Source organism: Eubalaena glacialis, chromosome 18 (genome assembly GCF_028564815.1).
Source record: "Eubalaena glacialis isolate mEubGla1 chromosome 18, mEubGla1.1.hap2.+ XY, whole genome shotgun sequence".
In the NCBI taxonomy this organism is placed as follows: Eukaryota; Metazoa; Chordata; class Mammalia; order Artiodactyla; family Balaenidae; genus Eubalaena; species Eubalaena glacialis.
Window position 1 is genome coordinate 12,549,913 of NC_083733.1, and position 16,054 is coordinate 12,565,966.

The following is a 16,054-nucleotide window of genomic DNA, read 5'->3' on the forward strand; positions in this document are numbered from 1 at the left end:
AGACAGAGGTCTTCAGGATTTCCTATCCCCAGGTCGTTAGAGTGGTCAGAGGTATTGAGCAGGAAAAGTGCATTAGAATTCTGGTCTCCTTTCTGTGCTCTGCACACCAGACAGGAAGTACCCTGGATGCAAACATGGCTCCCATTAAGATAAATAGCTTGAATCTAGGGAGGCCCGTGCCAATCAGAAAAACCATTAATCAAGAGATTAGAGTTTTTACCTGCTACATGTTTCATGTTTTTGCTTTCCCTAGGTTAAAAAGATCAAGTGGCATGAGCAGCCTTCTGGGGAAACTAGGAGCCAAGAAGCAGAAGATGAGCACCCTAGAGAAGTCCAAGCTGGACTGGGAGAGCTTCAAGGAGGAGGAGGGCATTGGCGAAGAACTAGCCACCCACAACCGAGGGAAGGAGGGGTAAGAAGTCGTGCCTTCTACTCTCTCAAAATCCTCAGAACCCTGCGATCGTTCATTGCACACGCGCTACCCAATTTAAGTAGGCAGGAGCTTTTCATGGTAAAACAAAAAACATGAGTTCTTTGATTTGTTGTTGAAGCTCTGTTCTAATGTGGGCAGGTCCTGTCGGTGAGGAAAACATTGGGGTGACAGGAAGGGGGTGGGAGGGCACGTGAGCAGCACTTCTCTCGGGGAGAGACACGTCTGCCAAGCTGAATTTGCTGAATTGCAGCTCCCATGAACTGTAAGTCACCTCGTTTGTTCATGTGGTCAGATCCGGCTCACCATATCAGCCTCGGCCTCATCTGAATTATTTGGCCTTCTGAGAAGCCAGACAAGCTCAGTGCATCAAACGCAGAGTCAACAGGGCGCCTAGATGTTGTCGGGTATTGTGGGATTTTTTTTGTCTGTGTCATTATGGCCCGGGGTGGGGCTTCACCTTTGGCTTCAACCTGTGTGACACACCAGCCCTCAGACAGCATCCGGGCCATCACGTGCACCCTCTTCCTCTTCACTTTGGAATACAAAGAGGATGTCCATAAACTGTGTACAGGAATGTCCTGAGAGAAATGGTGTTCACTGAGTACTTAGGAACCTCAGAAGGAGCCAAGAACAAAGTGACTACAGAAGTGGGTCCATGGCTCAAGGTCCACACTCCCCACCCCTAACAGTGAAAGGAAGTGTGCGTGGCCCATCAGACAGCCCTGGTGCTCCCCATGCCTGCCCCTCTCCAGCAGGGGCTCTCCCTGCAGCCGCTGTGCGTCCCTGAGGCTCAGCTCCTTCACCAGTAAAACTGAGATAATACCACCCTTAGGGTGGTTGTGAGGCTCTCGTGAGACAAAACATGTGATATATGTATCATGCATATATGTATAGAGCACAGGCAGACCTCAGAGATATTGCGGGTTCTGTTCCAGACCACCGCAATGAAGCAAATATCGCAGTAAAGTGAGTCATGCGAATTTCTTGGTTTCCCAGTGCATATAAAAGTTATGTTTATACGATACTGTAGTCTATTAAGGATGCAAGCATTATATCTAAAACACAATGTACAAGCCTTAATGAAAAAATACTTTATTGCTAAAAAATGCTGACAATCATCTGACAACACAAGATTGCCACAGTCCTTCAATTTGTTAAAAAACACAGTATCTGCAAAGTGCACTAAAGTGGAGCGCAATAAGAAAGGCATAAAGCCCTGTCCACATAAAGCCCTTTGCAGAGCGCCTGTCACTGTCACTTAAAGGTGTGTATTAAGTGGTAGTCATTCAGGTTATTTATAAGCTAAATTATAATAAAGACAGGTGAGGGATTTGTTTGGGGGGTCATTTTTCTAGATTAGGTTTCACGAGTATTTGAATGAACGTAGAAGCTGATCAGTATATTAAAAAAAAAATGTCTTTAATGACTTTATGAGCTTGTTTAACTACCAGACTTCTAAGTCCATCTGTCAGAGATGGTTTGCCACAGGACAGAGGTAGAAGTACCGTAGCCATCTGGGGAAGGGCCCACAAGAAAGCACAAGCAGGAGTCAGTGTTACCTGCAGAAGGCCTCTGATGCATGCCCTGAACCTCCCCACTCTGACTCAGCTCTAGTAACTCAGCCCCGCTGCTTCTCCATGTTTGCCTGGTGATCTCAGGCAGCAGAGGAACTGCCAGTGTGTGCCACACTTTACTGCTTCTCTGAGGATTGATTATATGGGTTAGACAGTGTTCGTTCTGTTAATAGAGGTCTTATAAAAGTAAGGAGTGGTGCTGTTGAAGATAAGGGAGAGATAAGAAAATGTAGGCTGGAAGAGAAAACAAGATTAAAAAGGACATCTGCCCAATGAGGACTTTTCAGGCAATGGAAAATCACATAACTGGGTTAGGGAACAACTAATAGCATACAACTTTTAAGCTCTTTGCTTTTCCCTCTGTCTCTGAGCCTTTTCCGCCTGGCCAGATGATTCCACGGATCTGATTGTATTTTTCCAGTGCATATCTGATGACTTTTGTGCTCTGCCTTTGGCTCTTCTCACCTGCCCTCTCTAGTGTCCACCCCATACCTCCACTCACTGCCTTTCCTAGCTCCTGGCAGATAAAAGGGCCCAACCCCTAGTCCAGGGAAGGAACTATTGCTCTGGTTCTTACCTTGGCTAAGCATGAGAATCTTCTGGGGGTTTTTTCAGAGTTACATGACAAGGGCACCCCTGTGCACCGCTGAATCGAGTCACAGATATCTGTGTGGTGTGTATATGTATACACACACACACACACACACACACACAATGGAATATTACTCAGCCATAAAAAAGAATGAAATTTTGCCGTTTGCAACAACATGGATGGACTTGGAGGGTATATGTTTAGTGAAATAAGTCAGAGAAAGACAAATACTATATGATATCACTTACATGTGGAATCTAAAAAATACAACAAACGAGTGAATAAAACAAAAAAGAACTTACAGATATAGAGAACAAACTTAGTGGTTACCAATGGGGAGAAGGAAGGGAGAAGGGGGCAAGATAGGGGTAGGGGATTAAGAGGTACAAACTACTACGTATAAAACAAATAAGCTATATGGGAATATAGCCAGTATTTTATAACTATATGGAGTATAACCTTTAAAAATTGTGAATTACTTGGGAATTCTCTGGCGGTCCAGTGGTTAGGAACTCCGCACTTCCATTGCAGGGGGCATGGGTTCACTTCTTGGTCAGGGAACTAAGATCCCACAAGCTGTGCGGCTGGGCCAAAAAAAAAAAAAAAAAAAATTTACGAATTACTACGTTGTACACCTGAAACTGATATAATATTGTACAGCAACTATACCTCAATTTTTAAAAAAAGAGTCACAGATACCTGTATCTTTAAATCACTCCTCAGGTGCTTCTCATGCACAGCCTGGATTGAGACTCACTAGACCACAGCAACTAAATTCTAGAAATGAGAGCAAGACAGTCAGCTGCTGGGTGAGCCTATCCAGCACGTATGTAACTTAGAGAGCTGACTTCAAAACAGGGACTGTCGAGAAAGGCAAGAAGATTTCTACTGAGAAGTGTGCCCAGTGCCACAGTGTCAGAGGGTGGGAAGCACAAGCCAAACCTGAAAGGTCTGTTTGGTCAGGCCCCCAAATTCTCTTACACAGATGCCAACGAGAGCAAAGGCCACCTGGGGAGAGTCTGCTCTGAGGGAATATGTGGAGAATCCCAAGAAGTATTACCATGGAACAAAAGTGATCTCTGCTGAAACTAAGGGGGAAAGGTCCTATTTGATAACATCTCAAAAAAGCTACTTATGAGTAATGATTGGCCTCTACCATATTTATTATGAGACTGTGACATTTTTTACAGATGCCATATTTAAATTGTTCTCCTATAAAAGAATCCAGATCATGGATAGTGATAAAAAATATTCCTGTAACACAGTCCTGATTAAAATAAGATGGAACTGAGGTTGAAAGATTATGTTGTGCTTTTTGTGTTTTGACAGTAATTCTACTTCAGTAAGTGCTATCCCATCTTTCCCCTTGTAAAGCTTTAATAGAATTTGAAGCTACATTGGTCAATATTGGATTATTATTGTCCAATTTTTAAATTTTATTTATTTATTTATTTATGGCTGCGTTGGGTCTTCGTCGCTGCGCGCAGGCTTTCTCTAGTTGCGACGAGCAGGGGCTACTCTTCATTGCGGTGCGCGGTCTTCTCATTGCGGTGGCTTCTCTTGTTGCGGAGCACGGGCTCTAGGCACGTGGGCTTCAGTAGTTGCAGTATGTGGGCTCAGTAGTTGCAGCACGCGGGCCCTAGAACATGCGGGCTTCAGTAGTTGTGGCACACAGGCTCAGTAGTTGTGGTGCACGGGCTTAGTTGCTCCACGGCATGTGGGATCTTCCCAGACCAGGGGTGCCTTAGCAGGCGGATTCTTAACCACTGCGCCACCAGGGAAGCCCTACTGTCCAATTTTTTAAAAGCAATTTTGCTGTCTGAAAATATTCACATAAAGAAGCAAAGCACCTTGAGAAACAGCAGTCACAGGACCAGATCTGCAAGGAATTTAGACAATGGAAATATCAGAGACAGGTTTTAGTACAATTATGCCTACTGTATTTAAAGAAGTAGACAAACTTGAAAATATTTGCAAGAAGAAGAAACTATAAATAGTGGCCTAAAAGACCCAAACAAAATTTCTAGAAATGAAAAATTTAATAACCATAATTAAAAATGAGAGGGATAGATTTAATAGTAGTTAGACCAGCAGAAAAGAGAAATACATGCACTGTATGTATCCAGAATATTGTTCAGAGAGACAAAAAGACAAAAAATATGGAAGAGGGAAGTTAAGCCTCCTGGAGGACAGCGTGGGAAGAGATGAAAGACACCTCTTTACAGACTTTTCAAAACTCAAAGATCCCAAGATAAATAAAATAGAAATCCACACTGCAGAGTGAAGTTGCAGGAAACCAGTGACAAAGAGAAAAATCTTAAGAGCAGCCAGAAAAAAGAGATTTCTTTGAAAGGAGGAGCAGTTAGACTGACAGGTAGCTTCTCAATTAACAGTACTTTTCATAACATCCCCAAATTGGAAACAATTCCGATGTCTATTTGTAATAGACAAATAAAGTGTGATGTGTTCACACATTGGGATACTCTTTACCAATTGGAATGAACATGGGTAAATTTCAGTAACATAATAACACAAAGAAGTTCATGCAGTATGGTTCCATGTATTATATTTATTTGTTTTAATTCCATTTATATGAAGGTCAAAAATGGGCAAGAACAATGTGTCCGTTAGGTCAATTTGTGAAGAAGCAAGCCACAAAAGAACGCACACAGTATATGTCTATTTATGTCGAGTTCACAGTTAGGCCGTCACCAGGTCAAGGAGCCGAATGCTGCCAGCCTTCAGGAGGCACGTTCATAACTTTCACCCAACACCCACACCGAACACCCAAGCCCAGCCAGGTGTGAGCCTGCCCACATTTCCACTTCCCTTTCAAGTTTCTGTTCCTCTGACAATACAATCTAGTTGTGCCTAATTGTGAATCATTATAAAGCAAGCTCTCGCAGTACAGCTTGGACTTCTCTAGGGTGCTCATCTTCTGCTTCTTGGCTTGCTATATAATGATTCATCTGCCTTGCCCATTTTATACTGTGTGTGTGCATGTTTGTTATATTTTACAATAAACTGAAGTGCAATTGAATTCAAATCCTGGCTCTTCTACCAGCCTGCCATGTGCTCTAGCCCCAGTTTCTTCATCTGTGAAGTAGAAACTCTTCAGTATACTCCCAGGTTTATAATGGGAATTAAATAAGTAGGGGAAATGTCTGGCATGTTTATAGATAGGATTCCCCCCCACCCCAGGTCTCCGCCCCCTCTTCTTTCTCCTGTCTGCCATTACTGACCACGCCAAGCTTAGGGCCTTACTGGAAGGCTAGGTGCTTTATTCCTCTAAATCCCTTCCTGGTGTATTCCTGCCAAGCCTTCAGGAACACTTCCCACAACTGTGGCCAGTACAGCTTGGGGGCATCTCCTCTCTGTCTCCCAGGCTGGCCTCTCTTCCTTCTCTGGGCTTTTAAAGTAGGGAAGTCCCAGGGCTGAGTGATGGGCAGCCGTCGTTCCTCATATTCTCTCCCCCAGGAAAGCTAATTCCATGGCTTAAGTACTATTTTCTGCTGACGACTCCCAAAAAAGCTCTCCCCTGCCTGACCATCCCACTGAGCTGCAGACTCCCGTAGCAGCTGTTTAGTTGACATCTCCATTTGCATGTCCAAGACATTACATCAAACTTAACATCCAAAACCAAATACAGATATCCCCCACTTTTCAAAAGCTTGCTTTACACCACTTTGCTTTTGCGAAAGACCTCTACATTTTCTCCCTAACTGAAAGAAATCTGAAGAGGATTTTCGTTTTCACCAAAAGGCAATTGCTTCTTCACTTCACGCCATTTCAGCTAAGAGAGGTGTTATAGGGACGCTCTACTTTCAGATAGCTTGAGATACCTCTGCTTGCTTTCTTTCCATAAACAGACTCCTTCCTCAGACTTCTCAGAAAATGGCACCATCACCATCCACCCAGCTGATGAAAGAAAGCCCTAGGAGCATCCTCTTTCCACTCAAATCCTGAAAGTCCAATAGGCAATTCCGTCATGAAGTATTTTGGTCCATCCTTCTGTCCATCCCAACTGCCTGCAGTCCGATACAAGCCACAGGCATCTGCTCTGCTCCCTGCTTCTGTATCTGTACCTTTCCTCCATTCTTCTCTACATCACAGCCAAAATGGTTCTTTGAAAGTACAAACCATTTTTCCCTGCTCTCTTCCCTGCTGTTTAAGTAGCACTTAAAATGAGTGTTCACCTCCTTACCCTGGCGTTTCCAGGCCTCCCTGAGCCGTCCCCTGCCCACCTCTGACCCTCTTCGCCCCTGCTCACAGCAGCCCAGCCTCCGCACTGCTCCTCCAGATCCTCCTCCACGGTGGGCTCTTGTTTTGTCACTCAGATGCCACTCTTCACTCTCTCAGAGTAGCCCCACCTTAGGAACCCTCCATCACATCACCCTCTTTGACCTTCTTCATCACACTTATTGTCAATTGATACATGTTGTCGTGTTTTGTTTCATGTACGGTAAGCCCCGAAGGCAGGGTCTGGTTCACCACCCCGCCACCAGTGGGGTGCTAGAAGAGCACCTGTCCCAGAGCAGGCGCTGAGCCATTGCACTGTCTAAATGCACATCCCACTAGCTGTCAGGCAGCCATGGCTTTGTTTTGGAACCTAGTAGGATTGGAATTAACCACCCAGAAAGGAAGGGCATGACAAGTCAGAATGACATCTCCACCTAGGCATCATTTTCAGACAGCAAAGTTGGTTAAAATGCCTGTACCAAAGAGGTCAGCTGCACAGCAAAGAATCGCTGCTTTTCCTCTGAGCCGTGGACTCCAGGGCACAGTCCAGCATTTCAGGATCAGTGTCACCAGACGGCACTTTAACATTGCCTTTAACATTGCTTCCCTCTATTCCTATAACCGATCGCACTAGGTTCCCTGGCAGTGTTCGCCATCAGCAGCGCGTCTCTCCAACACTGCTGAGGTAGAGGCCAGCAGGTTTGGGGGGAGGGATCAATGCAGAGAAAATGAGAGGAATACGGGCTTGGTCTTGGCTGCTGCTGGCAATCAAATTGAAGGTCATGGAGCTCGATGATTGGAGACCAGGTGTGTTTGTGATTTGGAGAGGCATGAAGGAGAGAGAAAATAATTTTCTTTCTCCAAAGAATCTATCTCCATGACCCCCAAGAGTCACTCTTTCAGAACGAACACAATCTTGAGGTGAGATGGGAGGAAAGCAGTGGACAAGAAAATTAAAATCACCACCCTTTCACTTTGGCCCTCGAGGTGTTTGCGAGTCACCCTCTTGCACAGGGCTTGTGTGATGTTGAGCAAATTGCTTCTTTCACTTGCACTCCTCAGGGCAAAGAAGTGCACCTCTTAGTTCTTCCATCACAGAGCTTTATGCCAGCCTCCGAGGGCCTGTGCTGCCTGTTGCTCTCTGGTGTTGGTCCACTTTCCTTCCCAGGTTTACGCTGCACAGAACGCCTGCTGGCTCTGCTGGGAGCATAGTGATAACGCAGCCCTGAAACATCCTCCGTTATGTGCCTGCTTCGGATTTCCCTGCACCTCCCTGTGCTCTTTCTTTTCCTGACCAGTGGGCAGGGTGCCTCTCGTGGGCGGATGTGACTGTGTGGCGGAGCTTTTGGGGATCAGCACACCCACCTGCCCCACAGAACTCTGCCTTCTTGTGGGGGTGGATGGGCATCCTTTCACTTGCAGCCTGGTTTCCCAGAAGTAGGTACTAACATGTTCTCTGGAAGCATTTTCTACCCTTCTCGTCCTCTTCTTCCATTTTTCCTTCCCTCCACATTGGCCTAGATCTCAAGAAAATTGGTGGCAGAAAAGTAATTTGGGTTGCAAGATCAAAAAGATGACCGAGCCTATTGTGTCTAACCTGGTTCTGAAAGGGAAAGCTTAGAAAATCCCTTAGGTTTTGGTGCTATTAGCATATTTTATTAATGACAGTGAAGAGCTGCAGCCTCTTAAATGGGGCACATAAGGCAGTAGTGGTGGGAAGGGATGGTCCCCTCTGCCCTTCCCAGTAGACTGGGCTGAATCAGTCTGGGTCCCCAGGAGTGCTGGGCACAGACCAGAAAAGAAGCCTTGCACGTGTCAGCTGGTGGTCCTCTTCTGGGGCTGTAACCCGCTTAAGGTGCCTGAGAACTTTCTGAGGCTCAGTTAAGTAGGTCGTCCGCTCGGGCCGCCTTGGAGGAGGCAGCCTTCCCCACAAGCCCTTCCTCTTTCTGGGGCATTTGGTCTCTTGGTCCCTGTTCCAGCTGTCCCAGTTTCTGAGGCTTTATAGTGATACAGTCAGGTCAGAAATGGGAGGCAAGAACCGCACAACACTCATAGCCATTTTTGGTTTTATTGTTTACAAAGTACTTCTCACAGTTTCGTTGTACTGTCAGAGGGGTGTTGTAATTTTTTTTCCTGTTTTACAGAGAAGAAAAATAAAGTATCTTGCCCACAGTCACACACATAGTAAATGTCAGAGCCACCCTCATCCTTGGCACCTTTTCTGTCTTGAGGGTGGGAAGAGGATGTCGAGTAGAAGTGTTGTTCCTGGTCAGCTCTTGGCCGCAAACCAAAGCCATCACAAGGATCCTGTTAGCAGCTGCAGATGCTGTGAATGGGGGAATGAAGTCGCCAAACCTGCCTTGATGGCCTTTGTCTGGGTTGCCCTTGAGAATTGCATTCTGCATATGTGCCCCTCTTTGCTGCCTGAGGCGTTCCCTAAACCTGAACTCTGCCTGCACCTGCTTGTTTAGCACCCAGCCTGGCTTCGCTCTTGATAGTCTCAAGGTCAGCTGGACCCGGCGCCGCTTCCGGGAACCTGCAAGGCATTATTCATGCTCAGTGAGCATCTTAATTTAAGTATTACTTCCTCTTCTTTAAAGGAAAGTCAAGAAGAAAGACCACAAATGCTCAAAGCCACATACTTCCTCTTCTTTCCGCCCCCCAGGCCCGCTCTCTCAGGTATCCCTGGGTAATGGCTCTCTTGAAACATGCCCTGAAGTCTTCTTGAACCAGGGCTCCCGCATTTCTTCTGTGGGAACTTCGAGAGAGGCAGTTAAAGCACACCGCTGTCAAAACCCTGGTCCCCATTGTGATATTCACCCAGGGCCTGTGGGCTGGGGTGGGGAGGGGTGACGGTTGTAGTGTGACAAAGCCCGTCAGTCGATTTCGGTTAACAGTCCCCCCTGGGGAGTCATGGGTCCCTTGGTGGTAGACAGAAGATGAATTTGTTCTGTCATGTGTCTACTTACCGGCCACAGTCTCTCCTGCTTTCACACTTTATCAAAAGGGGTCCACAGTGTCTGTGGCTTCCCCATCTGCCGGGGAATCTGAAATTGAAATTTAACCAGGCATCCTGTAGTTCACTTGCTAAATTTGATGACCTGACCTTGAGGGCTTATGTCAAGCCTACAAGCAGGCCCTGCCCTTGTGTTTCCAGCCATGCTGGCCCCTCCTTGGCGATTTTGACACGACAGCTGAGTTCCTGATCCCAGACCAGGTGGTAGTTACTAGTTGCTGGTAACGTGCATCAAGAGAGCTGACTGTTCCCCTTGGATTGATTGTCCTCAGAGCCCTGACAGAAGCTGGCTTCCCGAAATGACGGTGACAGCTCTGCCATTTTATTGAGCACCTGCTCTGTGCTAGGCATAACATGTACACTATTTCATTTAATCCCCACAACAGCCCTTCAGAGTAGGAATGATTAAGGATGATTACCTTTTTTTTGGGGTGGGGGGGCAGATTAGGAAACAGAATTAGCAAGGTTACATGGCTTACCCAGAGACACAGCCAGCAAGCCGCAGGGTCGGAATTCAAGCTGAGAGCTGCCACCCCGTCCGTAGTGAGGTATAGGGTTAGTGGCCGCAGGCCTGGCTGGAGAGCGGATGGGCCGGGCTGGGTTGCTCCTCACAGGGTGCTGTGGGCAGGCAAGCGAGGCCCTGAACTCAGCAAAGGAACACAGGGTCCTGAACCTGGTAACGTTCTCACCCTAAATGTAATGACCTTGTAATGACAGATGCACATTTTCCACAGTGCAACAAAGGAAAGATTAGTGCAGAGATTCAATTCTGCCTCCCATTTTCAGTGGCAGTTTTGCTCTCTCAACAGATTAATTAGCAGCAGAGATCCCCTCCCCCCAGGCAAGCGGCAGCACAGTTCATGGCCAGAAGGTGCACGAAAATGCAGCTGCGTCTCATTCAGCGGCCAGCCTGCTCCTCGCAGTGCCTGCTGCTTCAGCCCTGTGCTTCCTTCCCACCCTGCCTGGGAGGCCGGCGGAAGCCTTGTCTGCTGAGCCTGGCCAAGATGAGGGGCAAACCACCAGCTTTTAGGGGACCCTGTGTGTGAGCCGTGGATGGCAGAGGTGCTTGACCTCGTTCCCTTGGAGGAATTTAAGGAAAGGCCTCTTCTGTCGTCCTCGCAGAAGCACCCTGGCTGCATCTGGGTGAAGGACACAAGGAGAGGTGGGAAGGGTGAGGGGAAGGAAGGAGCTGCAGGCAGGTAAATACGTTCGACGGTGAGCGCTCTGCGCACCTCAGCCCACTTCACCTTCCCTGCAGCCCCAGGAGGTAGTTCTTACTGGGTTTCTTCCATTTGCAGAGGCACCTTTTCCCACATTTTGATGCATATGTGCAGGGAACATAGCTTTCCCTCCCCACCAACTCAGCGCACTGCCAAGGCCAGGAAATGTGGTGTCACTATTTTGCTGCTGAGAAAAACGATGCTCCTTGACCAGCATGGTCCGCTAATGTGTAACCAAGCCAGGCACTGAACCTGGGCTTGAGGGAGCCCCTGTTCTTTCCTTAAAACCTGGTTACAAAATTGCAACATTTTCTTGCCTTCAGCCTCTAATGTACTTCCCCTTGATAAGTTGTTGGTTTCTCTTTTTCATTCTATTTTCACTCACATCTGAAGGAGAAATGTCCTTGTTTAGACTAATTGGGAGTGGTCTGGATGTTCCTGAAATAGTCGTGTTGTCTACTCTGGGCACCACCTGTGGTCATCCGTTTGTGTTTGCTGTAACCCGATGATCCCACAGGCCAAGTGGACCCCTTCACACCGGGGTGAGGGGTGCGGGGGGACAGGACAGGACAGTGCAGGGGAGGCATTTTCTTTTACTGCATCTGCTGACAGATATCTTCATTTTCTTCCAGGTACATTGAACGGAAAGCTTTTTTAGACCGAGTGGATCACAGGCAGTTTGAAATCGAGCGAGATCTCAGGCTGAGCAAAATGAAACCCTGATGTGATGAGGAACCTACAGCAGCTTAATCCTGTTTACAACGTGAGCTTTTTGTGTGTCTTTGAAATGTTTCCCGTGTTTTCCATTGACTGTTTCCCAGCAAGGTCTTTTTTTCTACATTGAATTTCTGTCTTTGTATCTTGATCTCATGTGATTTCATTCATTTTACTTTTAATAGTTTGTCTTTTAAAAAATAAAAATAAAAAAGTACAGGTTGGTCTTGTGAGAGGCTGGTGAAGATGACAGCACTCACCTTTCCTTTGTTCTGCTATGAAGTCCACCAGGCCAAGCCAGCACCTCCTAGGACTGTCCTGGCAGCCATGGTGGAGAGAGTGACCAGCCTGCACGCACGTGAACCCCCAGAGGCTGTAGGGCTCTCTCTGAAGAGGCTCGCCAGTGTTGGTGGAACACGAAGTCCCCGGGCAGCTCTGTTCTCAGTTCCACTCCTGCTTCTCTCCTGATCTCTTTTCTCTCCTGAATGGGATTCCTATTTGCTGGTATAATGTGAGGCTGAAAATAAGGATATACTGTTGCTGCATTAGGGATTTTTCTTTTCCTTCAGCCATTTTCCTGTTCTCAAAGTCAACTTCACGTGTGCTCTCACCTCAGTAATTCTTTAATTTTTGGTTTGTCAAAGAAGACTCCAAAGGACTTTTTTTTTTTTTTTAACTCTTTAGGAAAATTTAAATTACAAACTTCATATTAATAAAGCAGTAAACACCACATCCTGCCCCTGTGGGCGGGCGGTGGGGATGTCCTGAGTAACACGGACAGGTTTGGGGGGAGGTAGGGTTCCAAAGACTGGAATTCAGAATCCTGCCTAGACATCTACCAGCTCTGTGACCTTGAGCACAGTTCAGCTTTCTGAACCTTCATTTTCTGGTCTGTAAGTGGCCTGAGTAATACCAGAACCTCACAGGGTCGAGATGAGCCAGTGACATGTGCAGGGAACACGCATAGGTCTCCCCCTCCAGTCCTCTAATATGTGGGCAGAACCTCATGCAACCAAGACCTGATTGTCAGCCCTGCACGGCTGTGAGGTTATGACCCTCATTACTCACTGAGGCCAGGCTGGGTGGTCGGGCTGATTGAGTTGTGTGCATCTTCAACTGAGAATCATCTTTTCCGTCAGAGTCTTCTTTGAACCATAGCCCGTAGTTTTTAAGAACAGGTGGATAATATCTTATCTAGCTCTTCACGTCCACACTTAGTGAAAACTAATCTGCCTGACTCCCAAGGGAAGTGACATCTCTTAATCTAGGAGTCGGGAATTGCCAAGGAAAATGTTTGCAGGAAGTGGGGGCCTGAGTCAGCACTGGGAGGCAGCTCAGTAGCCCTTTGCCAGGCACCGTGCACCTCCCTTGTCCGTGGCATGGATGACTAAGGAGGGCAGCCAAGGATACTTCCTGCTGGTCTGTGGAGTCCAGAGAATCCCTGAGAGATGAGTTTCCTGGCCTTGCTCTTGCCATCAGTCTTTGTCTTCTTGTCCCAGATAAACGCATCAGATTTCCAGAGCATCTGTTACCTTCCCATTACTGAAAAAAACTGCCCTAAAACAGCATACGGTCAAAGAATAAAAACAGCCTTCTCTGTGTGTTCTGTTCACCTATTTCCCAAGGAACGCAGTCCTCTAATTAGGAACTCTGCGTGAGGTCCCCAGGGGAGAAGGGCCGCATTAAGAACTAAGTCTTGAGTGAGCCGTGCACCATTGGAGCTGAGGAGGGGAACTGGACTAAGAGCCCAGGGCCCGATTTCATGAGAACTGACAGGTCCAGCAGGCCAGCTGGTAGCTGGCACTGCAGAAGGATGCAGAAAACCTCCCTAGAAAAGAGTGGCGTGATGGTGCTGCTGGTAGCCAGGCAGGGACCAGGAAGGCCAGGTGACAGGGCTCTCCAGGTGCTGTGCTGCCTCTCGGCCTCAGCAGGACAGAGAAGGTGTGTGCGGCGTGGCTCTCTGGAGTGCGGTCTTCTTCTGGTATTTGGTATCAGTCTTTAGCCAGAACTGGAATTGCTCAGGCATGTTGGGTAAGAGTCCATGACTCTTTTTTTTTTTTTTAATTACCAAAAAACCAATAAACAAATAGGAATTGGTGTAAGATGGTGGACTCCTGGGGAAGGATTCAGAAGCTCTTAGCTTCATCAATAAATGATGCAGTGGTTCCATGTGCCTGGTGCTTCCTCACAAGTTATCTGACCAGAAGAGGAAACTTGCCTGAGTTCAGACTGGGAAACTGCCAGCGATCACACCTATGTCTTATGCCTAGAGGGCAGAAGGCGGAGGGCCCTGCAGGCAAGATGAAACAGCCTCTCATTGCCTTCTGGATCCCAGCTCCTAGTTGGAGGATTCACGTTGGAAAGGAAAGATTTGAGTGCAAGGGGACAGAGCAACCAAAGATGAAGAGATGCTTCCAGTTGAGAAGAATGGCAGCTGGCACACTCCGGTGCCAGGAGCTTGTGTCAGAAGTACACCAAAGGCTTGGGCACACTGGCTTCAGCTTTCAGTCCTCTGTGCCCTGGGGTGGCATCTGAACCTCTCTTTGGGGAAGAGTGTGCTGCCTCACCTAGACACCCTCAGGCCTTGGGCAGACAAGCCGGTGGGGAGGCATAAGCCCTGCCCCAGAACCAAGTTTCTGTGCTACACGGTGTAGGCAGTATTGCCCTGTCCTCTTTGGGATGCTGCCTGGTTTCAGCGAGTGAGGGGAGGAGGAGCTGGTGCCCAGGTGACAGTACCTTGGAGAGTCGAGGCATCCTAAATGCCATCCCACTGCACCTCCTTCCCTGGGCACACAGGTGTACCCAGGGTTCCTGCTTCAGGCTTTCCTGCAGTCTTTTCTTTTTTTCTGCAGCTTTTTTTTCATGCCCTCTTAAGGCAACTTAGATCCAACAGGACCACCAGATACAATCTTTGTGCACACGAAGTTGACCACAGAGGGAAAGTGGGCTGTGGAAGTCGGGAAGATTCCACCCTGGTTCCCTGCAGCCTGGAATTGCCCAGTCCACAGAGACTCTCCTTTCCAGGGCCCCTCTCCATGGTCTGCCGGTGAGCTTTCATTGTTGTACCCTCAGAAAGCTGATGGTGTAGACAGATCTACGCTCAAGTAAGGGACAAGGTGGCTGTGTCAGGGAGGGAAGGGAGAAATGTAACATGAGGAGAACACTGTCAACATCGGACAGTGGGTTTGGCGTCCTGCCTCTAACCTTAGATTGTAGCCCTGCCATCCGGGTTGAGTCCCTCCCTCTGTGTCTCAGATTTCCTTGTCTTCAAAAGGTTTCTGAGAATGCTTAATAACCCTGCTCTGCCTACCTCACAGCATTTTATTAAATGAAATACATTATCCAAGTGTTAAGTTACTCTAATTAAATTTCACAGTAAAGGCTCCCAGCTCCCCAAGACAGCCAGGCTTCTGTGAGTATAAATTAGCACCGCCTTGAAGAACACTTTGGCGATGTCTCATGAATCTGGAGCTGCGCTCGGCCTGTGACACAGCAGGTCTGCTCTTGGCTTGACATCCTAGAGAAGCACCAGCATGTGCACAGGAGGCAGGCTCACTGGTGACAGTAGAAACCTGGAAACCACCCAGTGCCCATCAGGAGAAGGGGCCAGTTGTGAAATAGCCACACAGTGGAATACAGTACCGCAGTGAAACGACTGGGCCAGGGCTACATGCCTCAGCACAGATGAACCTCTTAAGCAGCACTGATGCAAAACACCTAGCGTACAATCCCAGTTATACAAGTTCAAAAGCATGCGAACATAGAGGTGATGGTTGCCCAACATTGTGAATGCACTAAATGCCACTGAATTGTACACTTTAAAATGGTTAATTTTATGTTATGTGAATTTCACCTCAATAAAATTTTTAAAACATGAGAAAGATATTGTCCTTTGACTCAGAATAATATATATACTATATAATTATATATATTCATGTATTCATTCAATATAAATATATATAAACAAATGGGTGATAAACACTAAATTCAGCATAGTGGTTACCTCTCATGGGATTGGGAAGGCTATACAATAAAAGAAAGATAACAAAGGAGCTTCGTTTAATGATGTGGGTTTATATCTTCAGTTGGGAGTTGGGAACACAGATATTTCTTATATTATTCATTATACCTTTCTACCCTATTTATCTGTAATATTTCAAGATAAATTTTTTTGAAAGAAAGACAAGCCCACATTTAAATTTGCATCACCTCTGTCAGTCTCCTTAGGGAGAGATAGCCAAGGGATGGGCAGTTCAGGGATGGAGG

General features: G+C 47.0%; 1 protein-coding gene and 1 pseudogene across 1 annotated transcript in view; both read left to right on the forward strand.

The window, feature by feature from the left end:
• CFDP1 (craniofacial development protein 1) overlaps positions 1 to 15,669 on the forward strand; it is a 136,759-nt gene extending 121,090 nt beyond the window's left edge. The window contains exons 6-7 of the mRNA XM_061173381.1: positions 254 to 412; positions 11,707 to 15,669. Coding sequence (XP_061029364.1) covers positions 254 to 412; positions 11,707 to 11,797 — 250 coding nt within the window. The 3' untranslated portion in view covers positions 11,798 to 15,669. The remainder of the gene's footprint in view (positions 1 to 253; positions 413 to 11,706) is intronic.
• Positions 869 to 3,741, forward strand: LOC133078841 (cytochrome c-like; annotated as a pseudogene).
• Positions 15,670 to 16,054: the final 385 nt, after the last annotated feature.